This window comes from Emiliania huxleyi, assembly GCF_000372725.1.
Source record: "Emiliania huxleyi CCMP1516 unplaced genomic scaffold EMIHUscaffold_481, whole genome shotgun sequence".
Taxonomy (NCBI): domain Eukaryota; phylum Haptophyta; order Isochrysidales; family Noelaerhabdaceae; genus Emiliania; species Emiliania huxleyi.
Window position 1 is genome coordinate 43,660 of NW_005198380.1, and position 21,395 is coordinate 65,054.

General features: G+C 67.2%; 6 protein-coding genes across 6 annotated transcripts in view; 3 read left to right on the forward strand and 3 right to left on the reverse strand.

Moving 5' to 3' along the window:
* Positions 1-2,381, reverse strand: part of EMIHUDRAFT_119393 (hypothetical protein) — a gene marked incomplete at both ends in the record, with an annotated part of 3,792 nt that extends 1,411 nt beyond the window's left edge. The window contains 6 exons of the mRNA XM_005767618.1: positions 96-404; positions 538-594; positions 725-958; positions 1,185-1,226; positions 1,340-1,468; positions 1,941-2,381. Of these exons, the coding sequence (XP_005767675.1) occupies positions 96-404; positions 538-594; positions 725-958; positions 1,185-1,226; positions 1,340-1,468; positions 1,941-2,381 (1,212 nt within the window). The remainder of the gene's footprint in view (positions 1-95; positions 405-537; positions 595-724; positions 959-1,184; positions 1,227-1,339; positions 1,469-1,940) is intronic.
* A 454-nt stretch (positions 2,382-2,835) lies between these two features.
* On the forward strand, positions 2,836-4,556 carry EMIHUDRAFT_370704 (hypothetical protein; the record flags this gene model as incomplete). Its single annotated transcript, XM_005767619.1, has 4 exons — positions 2,836-3,257; positions 3,420-3,516; positions 3,763-3,767; positions 4,389-4,556. Exons 2-4 carry the CDS (start codon positions 3,420-3,422, stop codon positions 4,554-4,556), a joined length of 270 nt encoding a protein of 89 aa, XP_005767676.1. The 5' UTR covers positions 2,836-3,257.
* Positions 4,557-5,609: 1,053 nt separating this feature from the next.
* EMIHUDRAFT_470562 (hypothetical protein) lies at positions 5,610-8,766 on the forward strand (the record flags this gene model as incomplete). The annotated part of the gene is made up of 2 exons (XM_005767620.1): positions 5,610-6,578; positions 8,476-8,766. 2 exons carry the CDS (start codon positions 5,610-5,612, stop codon positions 8,764-8,766), a joined length of 1,260 nt encoding a protein of 419 aa, XP_005767677.1.
* Positions 8,767-13,749: 4,983 nt separating this feature from the next.
* On the reverse strand, positions 13,750-14,448 carry EMIHUDRAFT_245897 (hypothetical protein; the record flags this gene model as incomplete). Its single annotated transcript, XM_005767621.1, has 4 exons — positions 13,750-13,907; positions 14,121-14,155; positions 14,282-14,322; positions 14,395-14,448. 4 exons carry the CDS (start codon positions 14,446-14,448, stop codon positions 13,750-13,752), a joined length of 288 nt encoding a protein of 95 aa, XP_005767678.1.
* Positions 14,449-14,776: 328 nt separating this feature from the next.
* Positions 14,777-17,500, forward strand: EMIHUDRAFT_245898 (hypothetical protein; the record flags this gene model as incomplete). The annotated part of the gene is made up of 4 exons (XM_005767622.1): positions 14,777-15,195; positions 15,598-15,746; positions 15,891-16,798; positions 16,961-17,500. The coding sequence occupies 4 exons, from the start codon at positions 14,777-14,779 to the stop codon at positions 17,498-17,500; spliced, it is 2,016 nt and encodes a 671-aa protein (XP_005767679.1).
* Positions 17,501-19,005: 1,505 nt separating this feature from the next.
* On the reverse strand, positions 19,006-20,871 carry EMIHUDRAFT_445619 (hypothetical protein). The gene is made up of 3 exons (XM_005767623.1): positions 20,032-20,871; positions 19,787-19,854; positions 19,006-19,650 (listed from the first exon to the last, which is right to left on the reverse strand). The coding sequence occupies exons 1-3, from the start codon at positions 20,854-20,856 to the stop codon at positions 19,170-19,172; spliced, it is 1,374 nt and encodes a 457-aa protein (XP_005767680.1). The 5' UTR covers positions 20,857-20,871; the 3' UTR covers positions 19,006-19,169.
* Between the last annotated feature and the right edge of the window lie 524 nt (positions 20,872-21,395).

Sequence of the window (21,395 nt, forward strand, 5' to 3'; positions counted from 1 at the left end):
CGGGGACACGGGGCGGGTCGAGGGCGAGACAGAAGCTCCTCCAGCCGCGTCGACGCGACGAGCTGCTCAATCAGCGGCAGCATCGCCCAGCCCACAGGGTGAGGGCCAAAGTCGGACGACAGAAACCCGAGCCGCAAAATGCCGCCGCCGCCGCCGCCGCCATGGCCGCCGCCGCCTCCGCCGCCGCCCCACCGCAGCGGCGGCACGAGCGGGGCCGCCTCCGCCGCCTCGACGTCGCGGCGGGCTCGGCTGAGCGCGACTCGGCGACGCGTCTTGTCCGAGACGGGCCAGACGAGCGTGTGGAAGGGAGCGAGGCCGGCGTGCAGCCGCTCGGTCGGCCCGGCCCCGAGCCTGCCGCGCGAGTGCCACTCGTCGAGGTGCCGCTCCAGCTCTCTCAGCCGCGCCTGCTCGCAGAACGAGGCTCACACAGGGCGCCGAAGAAGTGCCGCTCCAGCTCGCGCAGCCGCGCCTCGCGGCCGCGCCAGTGTAATCTCGGGTAATCTCGGGTAATCTCGGGTAATCTCGGGTAATCTCCACCTCGCGGCCGCGCCAATCGCAGAGGAACTGCTGCCCGTCGAGCAAGTCGTACAGCGCCTGAGGGGCACGGGCGACGAGGCGTGTCGGCGGGGCGACCCTCCAACCGCAACGGCGCGGCGGCGGCGGCGCGGCGACACGCCGGCCAGAACTGCGGGTTGATGTCGAGCGCGGTGGCGAAGGAGGCGACGGCGTCGCGCGGCCTTCCGAGCTCGGTGAGGGCTGCGCCGAGGTTCTTGTGCGCCTCGCAGAGGTGCGGCTTGAGGCGGATGGCGGCCGAGTACGACGCGGCGGCCTGCCGAGACAGAGAGCATGCCATCCCCCTGACTGCTCCGCAGGGGGAGCGGCGGGTGGCGCGTGTGTGTGCGGTGGCCTCGGCGTGCCGCCCGAGTCCCTTGAGGGCGGTGCCGAGGTTGGAGTGGGCCTGCAGGAAGGGGCCCGGGAAAGGTCGGGGATATATAGGGGGCGAGGGACGGACGGCGCCGGAGGTCGCAAGCGATCCTCGGCGAGCTGCGGCGCGAGGCGGACGGCCTCGGCATAGTGGCGGTGCGCCTGGGGCGTGAAAGGCGTCTCTTCACACCTGCAGCTGTGAACAAGCGGCCTCGGCACAGTGGTGGTGCGCCTGGGGCGTGAAAGGCGTCTCTTCACACCTGCAGCTGTGAACAAGCGGCCTCGGCACAGTGGTGGTGCGCCTGGGGGCGGGGGCGGCGGCGGAGAGGCGTCGGAAGGCGCGGCGCTAGGCTCGCAGCGTCGGCCTCGGCGGTGGCGGCGCCTCGGCCTCGCGGCCCGGCAAGTCGGAGAGGACGTTGCCGAGGTCGTTGTGCGCATAGGCAAAGGACGGGTCCAGGGCGAGCGCCGCAGCGTGCGCCGCCGCCGCCTCCTGCCGTCGGCCTCGGAGGTAGTGCGCCTTGCCGAGCGAGTGGTGCAGCCGCGCCTGGGGTCGGGGTCGGGGTCAGGGTCGGGGTCAGAGTCGGGGTCGGGGCTAGGGCAGAGCCTTGCCCACGGAGCGGCGCAAGCTTCGCCTCCTCCGGCCGCTGCCGCAGCGCCGCACTCAGCGCCTCTGCCGCGCCGTCCGCGTCGCCGAGGTCGAGCAGCGCGCCTTCGAGGTGTGGCCGAGATTACCCGAGATTACCCGAGATTACCCGAGATTACCCGAGGTTACCCGAGCTCGAGCAGCGTGCCTCCGAGGTGTAGCCGAGACGTGGCCGAGACGTTTGCGGGGTGGGAGATGTGGCTGAGATGGAGACGCAGCCGTCGCCGAGTCGGGGCAGCGCGCCTCCGAGCGCCTCCTGCGCGAGCGAGAAGGCGGAGTCGGCCCTCAGCGCTGCGCGGAAGCCGTCTGCCGCCTCGGCCGGTCTGCGCAGCGAGAGCAGTGCCTGGCCGCGGTTGTAGTGCGCTGCGGCGACCGACGGGTTGAGCCGCAAGCCCTCTCCGTACGCCTCGACCGACTCCTCGAGGCGACCGAGCTCGCGCAGCACGACGCCGAGCAGGATGTGCGCGCCGGCGAGCAGCGGGTCGATCGCCAGCACGGCGCGGTAGCTGGCCTCCGCCTCGGCAAGCAGGCCGGCGTCGCGCTGCAGCTTGCCGAGCTGAAAGTGCGCCTCCTTGGCCTCAGCAGGAGGGAGGCTGGCGGCGAGCGAGCGGCCGAACGACGAGCGCGCCGCCGCGTCGTGCCCAAAGCGCTGCTCGCTGCGCGCACGGTGGAACCAGGTGCGCCCGCCCGCGCCGGGCAGCCCGGTCGCCTCGCGGTGGCAGGCGAGAGCGGCGTCAGCGTCGCCAGCCTCGGTCAGCTCCCAGCCGCGTCGCGATAAGTCGCCAGGCACGGAGGAGCGTCGGTCACACGGCATGTCAATCCTGCGGCCGTCGACCTGAGATGTCCCTCACCCTCATCAAAGAGATATATTTGCCACTTTCCGCACAAACATGGCACCCGACCAGCTGAAGCTCTAGACTCGTCGACCGAGCTCTGGACGATGCCGACCTCAAACCACCAGCGCCAGCAACGACGTGCCGCGGCTCGCCGCGCCGCTGTTGCGACCGACGACGTGCCCGACGCCGTCCCGCGGCCGAAAGGAAGAGGCCCGCGCAACCACTTCTGGGACCCGCGGCCGCCGGGTGTGCGGCGGCACAACGAGTCGAACGAACCGAACCAGCGCAGAGCGGCGCGTCTCGCGAGCGCCCGCGGCCGCCACGCCGACGCCGTCCGCGGCCGACGGTGGTCGCGAATCAACGCGGCGCGGTGCAACGAGGCCAAGTCCTTCCAGGCTCCCGCCAGCAGCGCCTCGTGGCGTGGGCTGCACGGCCCTTCGAGACGGCCCGGGGGGCGGTGAGAGACCTCTCCCGCCGGCATGGCGCACTATATCACCCGTAGAGGCCTCTCTATAGTCGCCTTTTGGCACCTCCTCTATCCACGCCGCCGATTAGACCTCGCCGCATCGCATCGCCCCCTTCCCTGCCCCGTCGCCCTCCTGAGCTCTCCCTCCTTCGCTCCAGCCATGCACAGGACGGCTGGACCATTGGCCCGCGTGCCAGGCGTCCGGGACGGCCGGGTATCGGCTCCGTACTTTGAGCCCTCTTGGGCCACCCTCGCGTCCACCGGCCGGCAGAGCACCGCTTGGGCGACTCAGACGGCCCGCCCGACCAGCGCGTTCGATCGTGCCGCCCCCACAGCGTCAGTGGCGTGCGTGGGGTGGCAGGCGGCGTCAGCGCAGCCCCTCGTGGGGGTGCCCACCGCTCTCCTCTCACCGCTCCCCCCCGCCCGTGGCACCCCACACACTCGTCCCTCCTCAGGGGCGCAAGGCGGCACGGCACGTTCAGCGCTTGCCTCGGCCCACCTCGCCTTCACGCCCGCCACCGCGACCAAGGAGGTGGCCTCGGCGGCCCAGATGAAGCTCGTGCGGCTCGTTTGGGAGCCGCATGCCGTCCCTCTCTCGCCGGCGCTGCTCACCACGCCCAAGCCTACGCCGAGGAACCAATGGTTGGGTAGTGGGGCTAGAGGGTCGCTCTACACTTAGCCTCTGCAGCGAGCGAGCGCTCAACTTAGCCCCCGCACGGAGCCGGGCTCAGACTTAGACGCTGGAAGGCCGGGGGCCATGAACTTAGACGACACGAGGCCAACTCCGGGTAAAACCCGGGTATACCTGCAAAAGTCCAGGTTTACCCGAAAAATACCTGGACGCGGTCCCGACTAGCGTATGCCGCGCACGACGCCATATCGCCGTCTCCCAGGGCCAGTGCGCTACTTGCGGCGCGCAACGCCTGCTCAAGTACGCGCACCGTACCATGTGCTGCCGCTATGCGTGCCTTAAGGCGGCTGCGGCGAAGCGGCGGGCGCGGCATGCCGATGGCAGTGCGGACGATGCGGTTGCGATGTGTTCTGCTTCAAGATCGTGGCGGTGCTTGGCATGCACTTCTGCGATCCCAATCAGCTCATCGCAACGAAGCAGCGCAACAAGCTGGCTGCTGCCAACAAGGCCCTATGCTACCTCACGCGCGGATCGTTCAAAGAGGACCAGCATACACAGGCTTCTCTGACATGCGTTTGTTTGAGCTTGAGGCTATTTGTGAGAACTATTTGGCTAGATGTCGCCGAAGTGCGCTCAAGAAGCAGCAACGAGAATCGGAAGAGGAGGATGCTGAGGCGGCGATTGCTGAGCATGAGGAGGATCGATCGCCCGCCGCGCAGGCGAAGAAAATTTGGGCGCGAGCGCCGTATATCGCGTGCCATGGCCGACTTAGCCGGTGTAAGAGGCTCCCGCTGATCTTAGACCGCGTAAGCACTCCAGCGTGGCTAGCCACACTTAGACCCGTTAAGCCGCGAGGCTCAGAACTTAGACTACTACCCAACCAGTGAGGAACCCGTCGCGCCCGTCGCTCACGAGCTGGTGGCTCGCATCGACCGAGCCGTCCAGCTTTCTCACGCCCTGCCCACGATCAAATTCGAGACGACCAACATCCGACCACAAAAAAAGGCCCGCGCGTGCTGCGCGGGCCGGCGAGCGACTAGCGAGCCAACCTGCTAGTAGGTAGGTAGGTAGAAAGGTGAAGAACAGCCAGGCTCGGACTGGACACCAACGCGGGCCTACCGAACCACCCACCGCCCGCCCATGCGCCATGGAATTCGCGCCATGCCGACCTCCGCCCTCCCGCCGCCCTCCCCCCTTCCCGCCCACCGCCTTCGCCATCCCCCATCTGTGCATTCCACTCCGTTCGCTCCCTCCCGCTTGGCGCCCATCCCGCCCTCCGCCCTCGCCCTCCGCCCCTGCCCTGGCTGGCCTGGGTGGCACCTCCTCATTATCACGCGCCAAGTGGGAGGGGGTGGACGGGGCCCTGAGCCGACCTAGCCCTAAACGGAATGGGGCGCCCAACACGTGCCGGATTAGTTTACCGTGCCCCTTGCACGCCGGGCACGGCCTTTCGGTTCGTGAAGGGTCGGTGCGAGTCGTGCTACCAGTCCTCGGCCTTGGAGCTTGGTGAGCAGTCACATCCGTGCTCCCCGCCATCTCCATCGCCTGGTCTGCGAATGCTTATCAGCCACGAAAGGAGAGCGTGGCCGAGGACGCATAGACTCGATCGCAAGATCCCAGAAAGGCACCTCCGCCTCTGGACAGGGTGGCCCGCCACAAGGACCCCAGGAATTGCGACTCGCCGCTTTCCTCCCGCTGTGATTCTGTGTGAGCTCTGACCTCTGTGTCTTGTTTGCCAACAGTACACCTAAAACGCGGTATGGGTGGACGCTAGACAGATGATGACGACACGCACGAGCGACACACAGACACAAACAGGCTCACAAGACACACAGCCAGCTGGCTGCCACACACCCTGAGTTGGCGTACATACACATAACTCAAGGCCACATCCTCCCTGTCGCCCCCCCCAGCACTCCAAGGTGCCAAGAGAACAAACAAGGGCACAACAAACAACAGACGACAAGAAGTAACGAGAGCACTCCACCGCCATACCGTTTTTATGGCGCGCAGCTTCAAGGCGCAACTTCCCCAATGGTGTGGTGAACGCGAACCCTGCGCGCGCGAGTGTTGAACTTGTGGTCCGCTCTTCACAAGGACTCCTCCCACATGCCGCCAAAGGTCGGCGTCGGCATCGGCGTGCTCGTCATCGACGGCGGGCGTCTGCTCCTCGGGCTCCGCCGCGGCTCGCACGGCTCCGGCACCTGGGCGCTGCCGGGCGGCTGGCTTGAGGAGGGCGAGGCCTTTGAGGCGTGCGCGCTGCGCGAGCTGGAGGAGGAGACCGGGCTCGGCGCGGCCCAGGTGTTCGCGTCCGGCGCGGCGGTGATCCCGGTCGTCTCCAACAACGTCATCGACGGCAAGGTGCACTCGGTGACGGTGTTTGTGCGAGTGCCGCTCGGCGCGGCGCCCGACAGCGCCGGCGGGGCCGCCGCCGAGCCTCGGGTGATGGAGCCCGACAAGTGCGTGGAGTGGCGGTGGTGCGACCTGGCGCAGCCCCTCCCGGCGCCGCTCTTCCCGCCGCTCGCCTTCCTCGCCGACTCCGCCTACTGGAGAGACACCGTTCTGCCGACGGCGCTGCCCGCGGGTCGGGTGGCCTCGACGACCCCTGGCGCGGCGCCCTCCGGCGTCGGCGGCGCCTCGACCGACGACCCGCGCGACACGGTGCTGCTCACGCCGCTGCCCCTCCCGTGCGGCTCCCTCGTCCCGCGCGTCGTCTGCCCGACCGCCGGCGCCGTCGCGACCTTCACTGGCACTACGCGAGAGACGTTCGAGGGGAGGGCGGTGGTGAGGCTCGAGTACGAGGCGTACGAGGCGATGGCGCGCAAGGAGATGCTCGCCCTCTGCGCCGCGGTGCGCGCGCGCTGGCCCGTCCGCCACATCGCGATCGCCCACCGCACCGGCACCGTCCCCGTCACCGAGGCGTCGGTCGAGATTGCAATCTCGTCGGCGCATCGCGCGGAGGCGCTGGCGGCGTGCGCCTTCGCCATCGACGAGCTCAAGGCGCAGGTGCCCATCTGGAAGAAGGAGGTGTACGAGGACGAGCAGGCCGTCTGGAAGGCCAACCGAGAGGCGGCGCACGTTCCCTCGTGAGTGTGTGACACACAATCGATTCACACGAGTCAAAAGTGTGGTACGTAGTAATAGTACACTGTTGTCATGTGCAACAAAGGGGACCGCCTTTGAGTGAGTAGAGGCAGTTCGTGCACGCGTCGAATAATTAGCTACCTAAGTCCTATCCGAGCCGCCGCTCGGGTTGTGACGAGGGGTGAGGGGACACGGATTGAAGATCCCTCACACCAAGATCGTGCAGGGCGGGGATACATGTCCCTAAATCCCATCTCGTCTCAGAGTTTGACCGTTTTTATTTATTTATTTACCGAGCCGCCGCGCGGCGCGCGTCACCAGGCGCGAGAGCCGAGACCGAGAGATCGTCCGCGGTCGTCTGCGTCTGCCGGCAACTGCCGCATGCGATGGGCATGCCGCGGTCGCGCCGCGCACACCACGCGCACACGGCCTCGCGTACGCGAAGAGGGACGTGGGACGACGCGACGACGGTCGACGGCGGGCACCGACACGGCAACTTGTACGGGGGATCTTTTCTGCACTCTCCACATCTCTGTGGGCGGACTGGGCTCTGGGGGGTGGGGGCACAGAGATCTTTATACTCTATCTATGTGTGGTGGAGATATCTGTGCAAACTGCAATCACAAACAATGAACCAAATCTAACAATGAACCAATCTAATATCAGGCACATATGTCATATCGTCTCTCTGGGCCGGCGCGGGGGCCCCAGAGGGTGTCCATGCGGGGGAGGAGATGGGGTCCCATGGCCCGCCGCAGGCGCCGATTTTTTCGAGTTTTTTTGCGCGATTTCGTACTTGTTTTCATGGGAATTCGCCGTACTGGCGGCCATGCTATCACGCCTTGCGACATCCTATCGGCGCTGCTGACCGTGCCATGCTGCACAATTGATCACCTGCATAGCTCGCGGCCTTAGTATCAAGCATTCAGTGACGACCTGATCGTGGGGCCAGTAGGAAGGTGTCCTTCCATCGTGTGCACGCTTCTGACGCAATGCGCGTCGCCTCGGATTGGCTGCTGGCACTCTCGAGGCTATGCCTACACAGCCTCGCGCGCATGGGCAGTCAAGAGGACCACGCACCTTCTCAGGACAGCGCCGGTGCCTCTCTCTTGGACCGGCAAACGTGGTGGTCTCGTGTCACCGATGTGGGACCAGTGCGGCATCGCGCCTTCGACAGCTCTGAACTGCGCCTCACCACTGACCGGGAAGGCCGCCAAGTGGGCCAGCACCGGTCGCACATTGTGGCAGCAGTCAGCAGTGCATGTCTGATAGCTAGAGCAGCAGCATCAGGGTCGCAGGGTCGGATCGTGTCAAGCCTCTCGCCCGGCCGGCCGCGTGCAGACGTCGGCCTGTCTGCTGTCTGGAGATGTCTGGAGTGATCTGTCGGCGGTCAGTACGACCGATCAGGTTTGGAGAGATCTCGAGGAGTACATACAGATAGACACTCCAATCATCAGAAAACTCCAACCTCCCAGAGTATCGTCTGCGGAGAGTCGAGAGATGCTATCTATCTCCTCTTTTACACAAAATATCAATATCACGCAGCTCCTACCCTTAACCCTACGGCCCTAGTAGTCTCCATGGACTCGAGCTAGTCGGACTGCCGGAGCACGTCTCCCACCGCGAGGCGCTTGGCGGGCGCGGGTGGCGCCTTCTCGCCGGCGGCCGCCCCGAACCAAACAGTGCCTACCACGTACTCGTCGTAAGGGCGGACGCGGCACCCCGGCCTGGAACAACGGCATTACAAAGCGCGAGCACGCGAGCTTCATCTACGCACTCAAGGCCAGCCACCCCACCCCTCCTCGCAGATGCTACCACACACGCCCCCCTTGCCCCCCTCCCCCTGACCCCCCCCACCCCCACCCACCCGTCACCCCCCTCTGCGTCACAGGCGGCCGTCAAGGCGGGCAACACCATCCTGCACTACGGCGGCCGCGAGCCCATCATCTGCAAGCAGGCCGGGGTGCCCTGCGTCGACGTGCTGCACATCCTCCGCTACGCCTTTGGCGCTGAGGGCAACGGCTCCTACCGCAACACCAAGGTCAAGTGGAGTTGGGCCGCGCCCTTCATCTCGTGGCTCTTCGGGCGGCACTACACGCACGACGCGCCCGGCGACTGCGAGAACGTCGGCCGCTTTCTCTTCGCCCTGCTGGCGGGCCTCGTGCGGCACCATGGCGTGTAGGCGCCCGCTGCCGCTTCCCCGCGCGAGCCGCTCCCCCCGCCGCCCGCCATCTCTCGATGGCGGTGCCGAGCGGGGGCGCTGCGGAGCCGGGCATCGACTGGGCGCACTCGCATCCATCTGCGGGGAGGACTCAAGCCGCTGCCCCCCGCCGCCCGCCATCTCGTGATGGCGGTGCCGAGCGGGGGCGCTGCGGAGCCGGGCATCGACTGGGCGCACTCGCATCCATCTGCGGGGAGGGCTCGCTACCTTCTGCTTCCCCTGGGGCCTCCAGTGGGCAGCGCAGAGTGCGCATCCCTCTCGACTTTATCGTAGTGTCTTAGTGGAGGGTATGCTGTCGTGTTGTATGCGCTATTTACATGGGAATTTGAGGAATCTGACGGCGTATGAATGACCTGCAAGGGTGTAGTTGTCTCAGTCCCTCTCAGACGTCGTGTGTGAGTGTGGGGTGGTGTGCGTGTGGTGCGGGATTGCGGGTCCCCGGAGGTCCGTCTCGGCTCTCGCTCTCCTACTTGGTCTACTTGAGTTCGTACTTGCCTCTTCGAGCAGCGCGGGGGGAGGACCAGACAGCCCGACACCCGGGCGATAGAACATGCCAGCTGGGCTCTTCCAGGGCTCTCGTGGCCCGTGGCGCGAAACCCAGGTGAATAGGGCGGGCTGCGGCGGGCGCAATAACTATTCACAGCTTATGAAAACCGGAAACACTAGAGTCTGCAGAAGAGTTCGAGTGGTCTTCGTGCTCAGAAGGATCAAGAGAGTTCTATTCACACCCTTTGTGCGTTGAAGACCACAGGCAATGCCCGTTTACACCCAACCGACGAGTCGCTGGGCCCTCTGGGACCTCTGAGGCTGAGAGCCGGAGCCGGGGTCCGGGGAGCGCGCGCTGCTCGGAGGCACTCTCGGGATATACGATCGGATCGATGGTTTAACTAAAGCAAAAGACAGGTTGGTTTCCATTAATGGCGACACGCCGGAATGTGTTAGATCTAGAGCGCGACACACACACGCCTCACGGAGCCACACACGCGCGAGACCGCCATCATCGGTGAGGGTCGGAAGGTAGCATGGCCCCCACCGCTGAGCGCTCGCCTCCCGCAGCGGCAGCAGCTTGCGCAGCGGCAGTCGTCTCGAGGGCCTCGGCACGCTCCCTCAGCACACCGACAACTGCCACACTGCCCTTCTCCTCGGCCATCTGCAGCGCCGTCTTGCCCTCCTCGTCGCGCAGCGTCATGTCTGCGCCCGCCCGGAGCAGGCGGAGCACGACGGCGGGCTGGCGGTTGCAGTGGGCAGCACTCATCAGCGCGGTGCGGCCCTTGCCGTCCTTAGTGTTAACCTCTGCGCCGTGCCTCAGCAGCACGTCGACCGCCCGCTCGTGGCCGCGCCGGACGGCACTCATCAGCGCTGTGACGCCGTCCATGTCCTGCTTCTCGACGCTCGCCCCGTAGCACAGCAGCTTCTCGATGACGCAGCCGCGGCCGCTGTGCGCAGCCATGAATAGCGCGGTCTTGCCGCAGGCGGTCTGCTGTCCCACCTCCGCCCCCCGCCGCAGCAGCAACTCGGCCAGCCTTCCGTCGCCCTTGGAGACAGCCGTCATGAGCAGCGTGAAACCGCTCAACTCGCCGCGCGGCCTGGTGTACGTCGCATTGACCTGCCCGCCGCCGTCGAGCCACTCCAGCACGGCCGCCGGGCGGCCTCGCCACACCACCTCGGGAACGGTGTCGCTGCTCAGCGCGCCCCCCTCGCCGCCACCAGCGCCGGCGGCGGCGGCAGCGTCAGCGGCGCCAAGCGAGACCGAAACTAGCGGGTCCGTGAGCGGAGCAACCGGCGCCACGCACGGCGCGAGGGGGGGCGTGGGGAGGGTGGGCGTGCACAGCGTCGCATCGTCCGAGAGGGAAGCGAGACCAAGAGGCGGCGGGCGGGCGGGCGGCAGCAGCGGCGGCAGCAGCGGCGGCGGCGGCGGCGCGGGCGGCGGCGGCATGAGCGACGTGCTCGCTCCGGCCTCCCCCCCCGGCTGTGCGACCGCACCGAGCGTGGCGCTCGCACCCGCCCACTGGGCCGTGCTGCACGGCGCGAGGATCTTCAGCTCGTCGCGAGCGGAAGAGGCTGAGGGCGGGAGCCGCGATCCGGCCAAAGCACAAAGCGGGGCAGCGGAGGTGGCGCCTCCGACGAGAGGCAGTCCGGGCGGCTGTGAGGCGTGAGACCAAGCGGCGGCGAGGCTCTCGTCGAGGCTCGAGGCTGCCGGCGCGGGCTTGAAGGGGAACGCACGCCGATAGGCCGCCCGGTCGGGCCGGATGAAGCGCCAAAAGACCTGCCACTCCCTCTGGCACCAGAAGCAGACGAGCAGCGAACGATCGCGCTCGCGATGCACCGGCTCAAACGGCAGGAACCGAGTCCTCCGGCTGCCGCCGCCGCCGCCCGCGCCGCCGCTGCCGCGCGCGCCGCCGCTGTCGCGCGCTCTGCCGCTGCCTCGCAACTCGTCGCAGTGGCGCTCGGTGATGCCGCACCGCTGACACCCTTCTGTGTGGAAGGGGCCCTCCCGCTCGCGCACCCGCGTGATGCCGATGCGGTATGGTTCGGCGGATAGGTACTCCTCCCACGCGTGCTGGCCCTCCCACCAGTCGTGCCACTCCTGGTGGCAAAAGAAGCAGAGCGTGAAGAGGTTCGCCGGGTCAAAGGGGTGCCCTCCTTCGGAAATCGGGAGGACGTGATGCTTCTCGAGCGGGCCGCGGCCGAGAGCCGCGTGGCCTTCTTTGGTGATGCCACACCGGCGGCACGTGCTGTCCGTGGGGGCTCTGTCGAAAGCGCGCCGGGCCGTGTTATGCATCACATCGCGGCGGAGCGTCTTCCCCTGGGCTCGCAGCTCGTCCCACCGCGCCTCCATGTTGCGCCGGAGCCGAGCCTTTCTCTCCTCACGATCCTCATCTCCCCGTCCCCGCTTGTGCCCGGTAGGCGGGCCGTGCTTGGCGTGCATGGCGGCTGCGTGCCCGAGGCACAAGTCGAAAAAATAACACGCGTCGATCAGCGGAGCTGGGAATAGGAGGACCGCCGCAAGCGGTGTGGCGTGGGGCGGTTGTGCATCCCTCCGGGGGCCCCTCTGCGCCGGGGAGGCGTTGTTGGAGGCTAGCGGACGCAAGCGTCCGTCGCCCTTTTCAAACTCGGGGCCCACTCCGCTACGCTAGGGTGCCCACAGCCCACAGTGCCCAAAAAAAGAAAGGAAAAAAGAAGAGCCGCACGCACGTGACGACGAGCCAGCCCGGAATCGCGAGCCAGCGCTCCAGCTTCTTGGCGCCCGCGGCGTCGCCCTTGGACGCAGTCACGAGCTCCGCATTGAGCTCACAGACCCGCCGGACTGGGTGGAGAGAGAGAGAGAGGGCGGCAGGCGGGGTTGGGTCAGCATAAGAGGGAGAGAGGGAGGGAGGGCAGGGAGAGAGGGAGAGGGAGAGCGGGGAGAGAGGGAGAGAGAGCAAGGCGGGTGAGCAGCACTTGAGCGAGGTCCGAGGAGGTGGAAGCGCCACGGTTCGGTCCGCTTGTGGTTGGGTGCAAAGGTGGCTGCCTCCACAGCGCGCTCCAGCGCCTCCTCCCACCCGGCAGGCAGCTGAGGCGAAAAGTCATTTATCGTTCGCCGCGAGCGCAGCGCGTCGTGGACGGCTTCCGCCGCGCCCATCCTGCCGCCTCCCTCGCCCAGCTCGCCGTCCTCGCTCGTCGCGGTCAGGCCGAGGCTCTGCCGGCTGCCCACGAGGGATGCCTCGACCTCGGATGCCACCCGCAGCCGCCCTCCGGAGCCGGCGCAGAGCCCGCGCAGCCCCTGCAGCGCCGCCTCCTCCGCCTCGGCGACGGAGGGCAGCTCGCGCGCGTCCGGGCTCACGCAGAGCGACTTGACACTCCACTCGTCCTCATCCACCTCCACCAGACAGAGCGTGGACGCACAGCCGCCGACCGTGGCGAAGAGCTTAGCGGCGCCCGCATCGCCGGCACCCGCAACAGCTGCGGCACAGGCTTGGAAGCGCTCGTACTGCTGCTTGCGATTTGCGCGCCGTATCCGCTCCGCTCCTGAAACGGCGAGCACCTTTAGCTTTGTGCCCGTCTTGCCGTCAGGGACTGTCTGCAGGGTGTTGGCGTTCGCTGCCCGCGCTTGCCACGCCGCCACGAGCATCGAGCCCTTGGCAGGCGAGACCTCGACCAGCTGAGGAGCGGAGGACGTCACGGAGGCCACGGCGGGCTTCGCCCTCGCGCTGGGCGTGAGGGTGCCGAGCGAGAGGAGCAGAGCACAGGCCATCGAATCAGATAGAGTTTTACAACAAAACTCCCTCGCACAACACTGGCACGGGACTCAGATACCGTCGGGTACTTATGAGCCGTGCCCAGATTCCCTACGTCCCTTTTTTGATCGAAGAAACCCTCGCCCCGAGCGGCTGGCCGCATCTTTGATTTGCTGTGTGAGTGTTGAGGTGATGCGAGCGCGCGTGCGCGCGGCGCGCGTGCCGTTTTGGGTCTTTTATACCAGTGATGAAATATCAACCGACTTACCCCACGCGCGCACGCGCGCGCCGCGCTCCTCGACTCTCTCGCACCCGCCCCGACCCACGCCCCTCCCTCACGAGATCGGCGGCTGCGACCCTGAGAGTGCGCAGCGGTGCCGCTGGCGTGCTCACCACACCCATGCCTGCATAATTCCTGCACGCACTGCCTGGTCTGGTCGGGGCGTGGGGCGAGATTTGGCATGGCGGCGCGCTTGAACTGAGCGCCTTCGATCGTCTCGCGGCGACAGCTCGCAGGCCGGGCGGCCAGAAACTGTGCCGCTCAGCCATCCGCCGAAGCGAGCGCGCCGGCGGCGGTCCGCCGCCGGCGCGCTCGGCTCAGTGTCTTCAAGCCCGCCGCCGGTGGGGAGCTCCGCTTGCGGCCAGCCTCGCTGTGCGGCCAGCCTCGCTGTCCGTGAATCAAGCACTCTTCACGGACGGTTTGATTGTGGAAACACCCAATAACTCCTTATTTTAAGACGAGGTAAACAGCAATAGATCCGGCCCTCAAGCGGCCTAATCGATACCCAGCCCTCACGGAATCGGTCCCTCGTTGTACAGCAATCGATCCTTTTGCAGTGCCCGTCCTGCCAAAGTTGCCGAGAATCGGTCCCCCACCCAGGTCACCTGTGGCGCGAAGCTCATGTCTCCCGCCCTCGGCGCGCCGACCGCGCAGCGGCGGCAGACCACCCTCCGGTTCGAGGGGCGCCTGGGGCTGAGCGGGCTGCCTCCGCCAGAGTTTGGCTCGCCCACCGGCGTCGCCGCCCGCCGTGAGCGCCAAAAAAGCGTCAACCGCGCAACCGCGCAACCGAGAGAGAGCCGCCGAGACGCTTCAGCGACCCGCCAGGAGCCGGGCCGAGGCCGCCTGGAGCACCCTGGGAGGCGCCCGTCAAAGCCAAAGCTGTGCTGGGGACACGGCCGGATCAGACTTGTACCGTCTCGAGGTCTTGAGGTCCGTGCGAAGCCGCCCAGTGCAGAACCCAGTGCAGAGGAGCCCGAACCTCGACGAACCAGCAGACAGGGACGACAAGTGGGTGAAGGCCTACAAAAATATGGCGGCCTGTAGCGCGTACGCACACTGCGCCTCTCTCGCCGGTGACTGCTGCCCCACGACCGGCGGAGTCGTCCTCGACTGCTGCGGACTGCCGGCGTTGCCGTTGCCAAGCATTTCGCCGAGCTCACCGCTCCACAACTTCGTGCCGGTACGCCGGAGCGAGGGCAAAGGCAAGGGCAAACCCGCCCGAGGGCAAAGGCCGCCGCAATTGGCACCTCTGTCGGGTGACGTCTTTGGTGGCCCGCCGCTGAGCGAGTGCAGTGGGCCGGCTGACCATTGCTCGCCCTTTCCGCCAGTCGACCACCCGCTCTCGCCCGGGGCGGTGTGGGGTCTGCGCCGCTCTTCGCCTCCGCTGCCGACTCACGAATGGTGGATGGGCCTTGCGCTCAGTGCGCCGCCGGCGGGCGCGGCCGAGGCGCCGCCGGGCAGCGCGGCGTTCGACATGCTTCCGTTCGTGGTGGAGGTGCGGCGCGGCGGGCTGTGGGCGTCGTTGCCTCGCGAGCCCGAATCGCCAGAGGTCGCCGTCGTCGGCGTCCTTTCGCGCGAGCGCGGGGTGCGTCTCGGCTGCGCCGGCCGCGCCGCCTCGAGCTACCGCATCGTCGCGTGGGACGCACTGTCAGTGAGTGTCGAGTGGCGCGCAGAGGGAGGGGAGGGAGGCGGAGGGGAGGCGGCTCTCTACCGCGCGCCTCTGGTGCGGGGCATGCCATACGCCACGGTGAGCTACGGCTCCGGGGCGTGCCGCGCGCCGCTGGTCGAGTTCTTGCACGGCTCCATCCTCTCGCTCAACGGGCAGGCCGCCGCGGCGGGACGCCTCGAGGCGTCTGGCACGCGGTTCGAGGTGCGTCTCGACACGGGTGTCCGGTGGCTCCTCTACGCCTCACAGCCTCTCTCCCTCGCCACCTCCGGCGCCGCAACCCTGGAGGCGGCCGGCGGAGGCGGCGGCGGAGACGGAGGCGGCGGAGGCGGAGGAGGCGAGGCGGGAGGAGGGTTCGAGGGCAGCTTGCGGGCGGTGATCGCCGACTCGGACGCGGCCGCTGCTGTCCTCGACCGCCACGCACGACGCGTCCCGCTCTCGGCCGCCGCCGCTTCGCAGGGCTCTGCAGTTTCGCAGGGCTCTGCAGCTTCGCAGGGCTCTGCCGCCGCCGCTGCGGGCTCTGCCGCCGCTGCTGCGGGCTCTGCCGCCGCCGCTGGCCTTCCAGGGGTCGGTGCGACGGTCGACGGGGTCGGGGACGGCGCGCACGGGCGGCTCCGCTTCGCGTGGAGGAGCGAGGGGGAAGGGGCGCTGCTGATGATGGCGCTGCCGCACCAGCTTGCCGGCCTCGCCGCCGCCGCCGAAAAGGGCGGGTGGGCGGGGGAGCTGCTGCCGGAGCTGGCGCAGTGGAGCGCCAAAGGCACCTCGCTCGGCGTGGCGAGTGACGACGGAGCGTGGACCCAGCGCCTCCCCCTCGGACCTGCGGTGCGGTGGGGGGCGGCCCGCCCTCCCGCCGCCAGCCGCGTGCCTCGGCTGCGCGCCGCGCTGCGCGCCGACGCGGCGAGCAAGCGGGTCGCGGCGGCAGACTCCTACGGGACCGGCAAGGAGGTTGGCGCGCTCGGCCGGCTGGCCCTCATCGCCGACGAGCTGGGCGAGGCCGACGCCGCCGCCACCGTGCGAGGCCGCCTCGCCGCCGCGCTCGACGCTTGGCTCGATTGCGACGGCGGGAAGGCGCCGTGCCGTTTCTCGTACGACCGCAGCTGGGGCGGCGTCGTGCCAACTGAGGCGCTCGCCGATCCGGCCGCCTCCTTCGGCGTCGGCTGGCACAACGATAAGCACTTCCACTACGGCTACTTCCTGTACGCCGCCGCGGCGCTCGGGCGCGCCAACACGACGTGGCTCGCCGCCCGCACGCCCGCGCTGCTCACCTTGGTCGCGGACGTCGCAAGCCCGAGCGCCTCCGACCGGCGCTTCCCGCCGCTGCGCCACTTTGATGCGTTCTGCGGCCACTCTTGGGCGCTGGGCCTCTTCGCCTCCTCGGCGGGGCGCAACCAGGAGAGCGTGTCTGAGGCGCTCAACGCGTGGCACGGCATCGCCCTCCTCGGCCTCGCGTTGCGCAACGAGCGCCTGGTTTCGCTCGGCCGCCTGCTGGCTGCGGTAGAGACGCAGGCCGCGGCCGTCTACTACCACGCCGGGGCGAGTCCCGTCGCCTGGGGCTCGGCGTCGTTCGTGCCGCGCGTGTACCCGCCTCGCTGGCCTCGCGACGGCGTGGTCGGCAACTTGTGGGGGCTCAAGGCCGAGGCGTCGACTTGGTTCGGGCGGGAGGACTACTTCATCTTTGGCATCCAGGTGATCCCGCTCACGCCCCAGGCGTCGGAGCCGCTGCTCGACCAGAAATGGGTTGCCGCCAGCAGGGCCAGCTGGGAGACGTCGATGCGCAGACTGCCAGCAAAAGACGAGACGTGGAGGGCGTTTCTCGTCGCAATGCTTGCGGTGGTCGACAGCGGCGCGGCGTGGCAGCGCGCAGAGTCGCTGGGCGCACTCGACGCCGGCATGACACTCACCAATTTGCTGCACTGGATCGCGACGCGGCCGCCGCCGGCGGGGGCAGCCGCGGGCGCGTCGCAGCCGACGCTCGCCCCGCCGGCCGAAGAGAAGCTGGAGGCCCAAGCGCGAGTGGAGGGTGAAGAGCGGCTGGAGGCCGCGTTGCCGGCCGCCGTGCGGGTCTTCGGCACCTTCACCGAAGACGAGGTGCTCGAGGCTGCCGCTACGGCGGGCGGCGCGCTCCTCGTGTCGGCCGTCGTGGTTGGGATGTGGTTGTGGGCGGCGGGGCGCCAGCGCGCACGGCTCGGCCCGCTCGCGTCTCGGGCGGGCAGGGATGTGGACTTTGCCGCGTGGCTCGCCCTCGGCGGACCGACCGGCAACGAGCTCGCCGCGACGCCGCCGACGCGGGGCTCTGCGCGGCGCTCCGGCAGCCGCGGCAGCCGAGCGGCCCAGTCCAGCTGCTGCAACAGCGCCAGCGTGCACGGCGCCAGCCTGCACGGCGCTTTCGAGCGCTCCCTCGCGTCGGACGCAGCCTCGGCGCAGCTCGTGCAGCATTTCAAGGTGACGCCGACCTCGGGCTCGGCCAGCGCGGCGCAACGGTACCAGCAGCTGGAAATCGGGACCGACTCGGCGCCATCCAGTCCACACTGAGTGTTGCGCTTTGTTGGACTCCTCGCGCGTGCCTCAAGGAACACACGAGCGAGCGGCGCCGCGTTTTGCTAGATCCTAGAATATACTCTCTCGGTCGTCTCTCGATCGAGTGTGTCATCGCGCAAATCCTAGTGTGTCGCGCCGGGTACTTGGATGGGGCGAATCGCTGCCCCCTTCCCCCCACACCCCCCAGCGTCCATGGATGGATGCTTGCTTGGACCCCCCCAGGGAGATACCCCCCAGGGTGGAGGGGAGGGATGGGAGCCCAGGGGAGACGAAAGAAGGGCGAGGAGGACACTGGTTGGGTAGTAGTCTAAGTTCTGAGCCTCGAGGCTGAGCGGGTCTAAGTGTGACTAGTCACGCTGGGGTGCTTACGCGGTCTAAGATCAGCGAGAGCCTCTTACATCGGCTAAGTCGGCCGTGGCACAGCCTGGGGCCAAGAGGCTCCCACCGTGATCAACGATACGGCGCTAGCCCCCAAATTTTCTTCGCCTGCGGCGGGCGCCTTCTAATCCGGATCGATCCTCCTCATGCCTCAGCAATCGCCGCCTCAGCATCCTCCTCTTCCGATTCTCGTTGCTCTTCTTGAGCGCAATCTCTAGCCAAACATTTCTCACATAAATAGCCTCAAGCTCAAACAAACGCATGTCAGAGAAGCCTGTGTATGCTGGTCCTCTTTGAACGATCCGCGCGTGAGGTAGATCTAGCATAGGGCCTTGTTGGCAGCAGCCAGCTTGTTGCGCTGCTTCGTTGCGATGAGCTGATTGGGATCGCAGAAGTGCATGCCAAGCACCGCCACGATCTTGAAGCAGAACACATCGCAACCGCATCGTCCGCACTGCCATCGGCATGCCGCGCCCGCCGCTTCGCCGCAGCCGCCTTAAGACACGCATAGCGGCAGCACATGCTACGGTGCGCGTACTTGAGCAGGAGTTGCGCGCCGCAAGTAGCGCACTGGCCCTGGGACAAGGCGATATGGCGTCGTGCGCGGCATACGTTGGTCGGGACGCGTCCAGGTATTTTTCGGGTAAACCTGGACTTTTGCACCCCTCCGGGGTGGCTTGCCCGTTGGGGTCGGCCGCACCGCCACCGGAGGCAACCCCGGCTCCGTTGGAGACAAGTTCGCCTTCGGCAACACCGAAGAGCGCGCCCGCCTTGCAAACATGGGCTGCAAGCAACGGGGTTCCGTGGTCAACGGGCGTTCGACCACACCACCGGCCAAGGCTACGTCAAGTCACAGCGTGGCCACTACGTATGATGGGATCTTCACCAAACGAAACAAGTTCAACCTGCTTCTCCACGAGACATTCGGCGGCGGCTTCTCGCCGCCTGCAGTTGCAAAGATCAACCGCCTTGCGCGCAAGGCTCAAGCCTCAACGCTCGGGCGTTGACCGCACCGCGATCCGCGTACGCCGTACGGTAAAGTACCCTCCCCCACTCCCGCCTCTCATTTGTGTCACACCACCCTCTCCCTTTAGTTTTGCCAAAAGTCTTTAAAGCCTTTTCTCCCAGGGGGTAAGCTAAAAGTACGTACACAAGAGAGAGAGCGTACACAACGAGGGTGTGTGCCGCAGCCGGGCAAACGCATCAGCGTTTTCTTTCTTTTGCACCGCGCAGGCGGACACGCCGCATCCTCTCCCCACCCGTCCTCCGAATCCCGCCACACCACTCAAAGATCCGCCATCACGAGTACCCATGGCCGTGCGAGTACTGCTCTCGCCGCTCTCGCTCCCGCTCCCGCCGCCGCCGTTGGGCCTCCTCCAGCCGTTGGGTCATGTCGATCGCGGTGGCGAACGCGTAGAGGAGGAGCGGCGACGTCCCCTTTCCCAGGCTCAGCCGGTGCACGTTTGCGCTCGAGTCGACCAGCAGCCCCTAAACGGCGGCGGCGGCGGCGGCGGCGGGGTGTGTTTGCGTCCCCTTTTTTTTTCCCCCTCCCTCCCTCCCTTTTTCCCTCCCTCTGCCTCTGCCTCGGCCTCTGCCTTTGCCTTTCCCTCTCCCTCTCCCTTTTTTTCCCTCCCTCTCCCTCTTTTTCCCCTTTTTCCCCCCCCCCCCCCCCCCTGTTTCTAGCGCCTCTGCGCCGAGGTAGTACTCCGCCTCGTATGTCGCGAGCACGTCGTCGTCGCCAGCAAAGGGCGGGAGCCACAGCGTCCCTACAAAGTGAGTAGCCAACATCAGGGCGGGAAGCGAATAAAGGGGATGCAGCTGAATACGGCCGAGTCCGTGTCCTCTCGGGTGCTAGCTAGAAGACCTTAAGGTGCAAGATTGCGTGTATTCTGCCTCTAGGACAGGTGGCCCCACGGGTCTGGCGTGGCGCCGTCGCGGATCAGCACGAGCTGCTTGAGCAGGAGTGGGACCTGCGGGGAGATCTGGGGAGATCTGGGGAGATCTGGGGAGATCTGGCGAGATGTGCTTGAGCAGGAGTGGGACCTGCGGGGAGATCTGGAAAGGGCTGGGGAGATCTGGGGAGATGTGCTTGAGCTGGGACCTGCGGGGAGAGTTGGAGGGTTGGAGGCGGCCAGGGTGGTGGTGGCCTGCTGGGCAGAGGTGGTGGCACGGTAGAGCAGCGGCCACCCGCCCCACTCCCGCCACTCGCGCTCGTTGGCCGCCGAGCCGTTCGAGACCTGCATCTCGTACTGCGGGAAGCCGGGGAAGCTCAGCCGCTCGCGCACCATGCCAAACGGGTGCAGGCGCCGGCCGCCGCCGAACCAGTCGCTCGTGCTCGCGCGATGCGCAGGCCACAGTGGCTCGAAGGAGTAGAGCTGCCAGACGTACGCCATCGTGGCGGACTCGAGCGCAATGGACGCCGCCTCGGCCACGCTTCCGGCACCGGCGGAGCCAGCTGCGTCGAGGAAGCCCTCGTCGGCCGCCCAGGGGACACGCCGCATGAGCAGCAGATCCCGCCCTGCTGCGTCGCTCAACACCACCGACTGGAGCGGAGCCCACCAGCGCCCAGACACGCGGTAGAGCAGCGGCGGCTCCGAGCCGGGCGACGCGGCCCCGAGCATTGAGCCCATGTTGGCAGACAGGCAGTTTGGGTCGCCAGAGTCGAGCAGGCAGATGAGCGGTATGTCCCGCCGCACGACGGTCTCTGTCGCTCGCGTCGTTATGGCCCTGTCCGGAGATCTCCACGCCTCAAGAGCGCCGTCGTGACCATGCAGGACGCTCGAAGCCGGCAAGTTTGTGCAGAAGCGGCTCAGGCCGAGAGAGCTGGACGCCCAGCCAAGCGCTTCACAGGGCGCCCAACTGACGCGCGCGGGGCGATGCCTGACCGCGGCGAGAAAAGGCAAGATGGAGACCGCGCAGAGTAGACCGGCGAGTCTGAGCGGGCCGGCGCGAGGAGTTGTTGCTGTCTCCATTTTTGGGAGCCTTCGTCGACGAAATTCAGCTGGTCCTTTCCGAGAAAAAATCAACGCGCTGGCTGGCCAGAGCCGAAATAAATCGGGGAGAGCGATGAGTCAGGGGAAGAGACAGCAGGAGAGAGAACGACGAGAGTGGGAAGAACGCGAGGTGGCATGAAGGTCGCTGCGAGAATTGGTGAGAAACTGCGGAGAGAGATAGGAAGTGGTAAAGACACCGCCACATTCCTGAGACGAGCGAGGGCAGCCTCCTTAAAGGCGAAAGGGTCTAGATTTGGAGCGCTCGCCGAAGAGGAGTACGACAAAATAGCGCCCGTGATTGCCTGCACGCTACCCGCACTCACGGACTCCATACCCGAAAGAAAGAGAAGGGAGCTCGCGGGAGAGGTGACGAGTGACCTACAGGTAGTGGGGAAGGCAGCCTCGATTGCCATACAGACATGGGTGCGAAACAACGACAAGACCAAGGCACGGGCAGAGGAACGAGAGAAGAATATAGGGTGGATAAAGCGCCTGTTCACGGCATGGAGGGTGAGCCA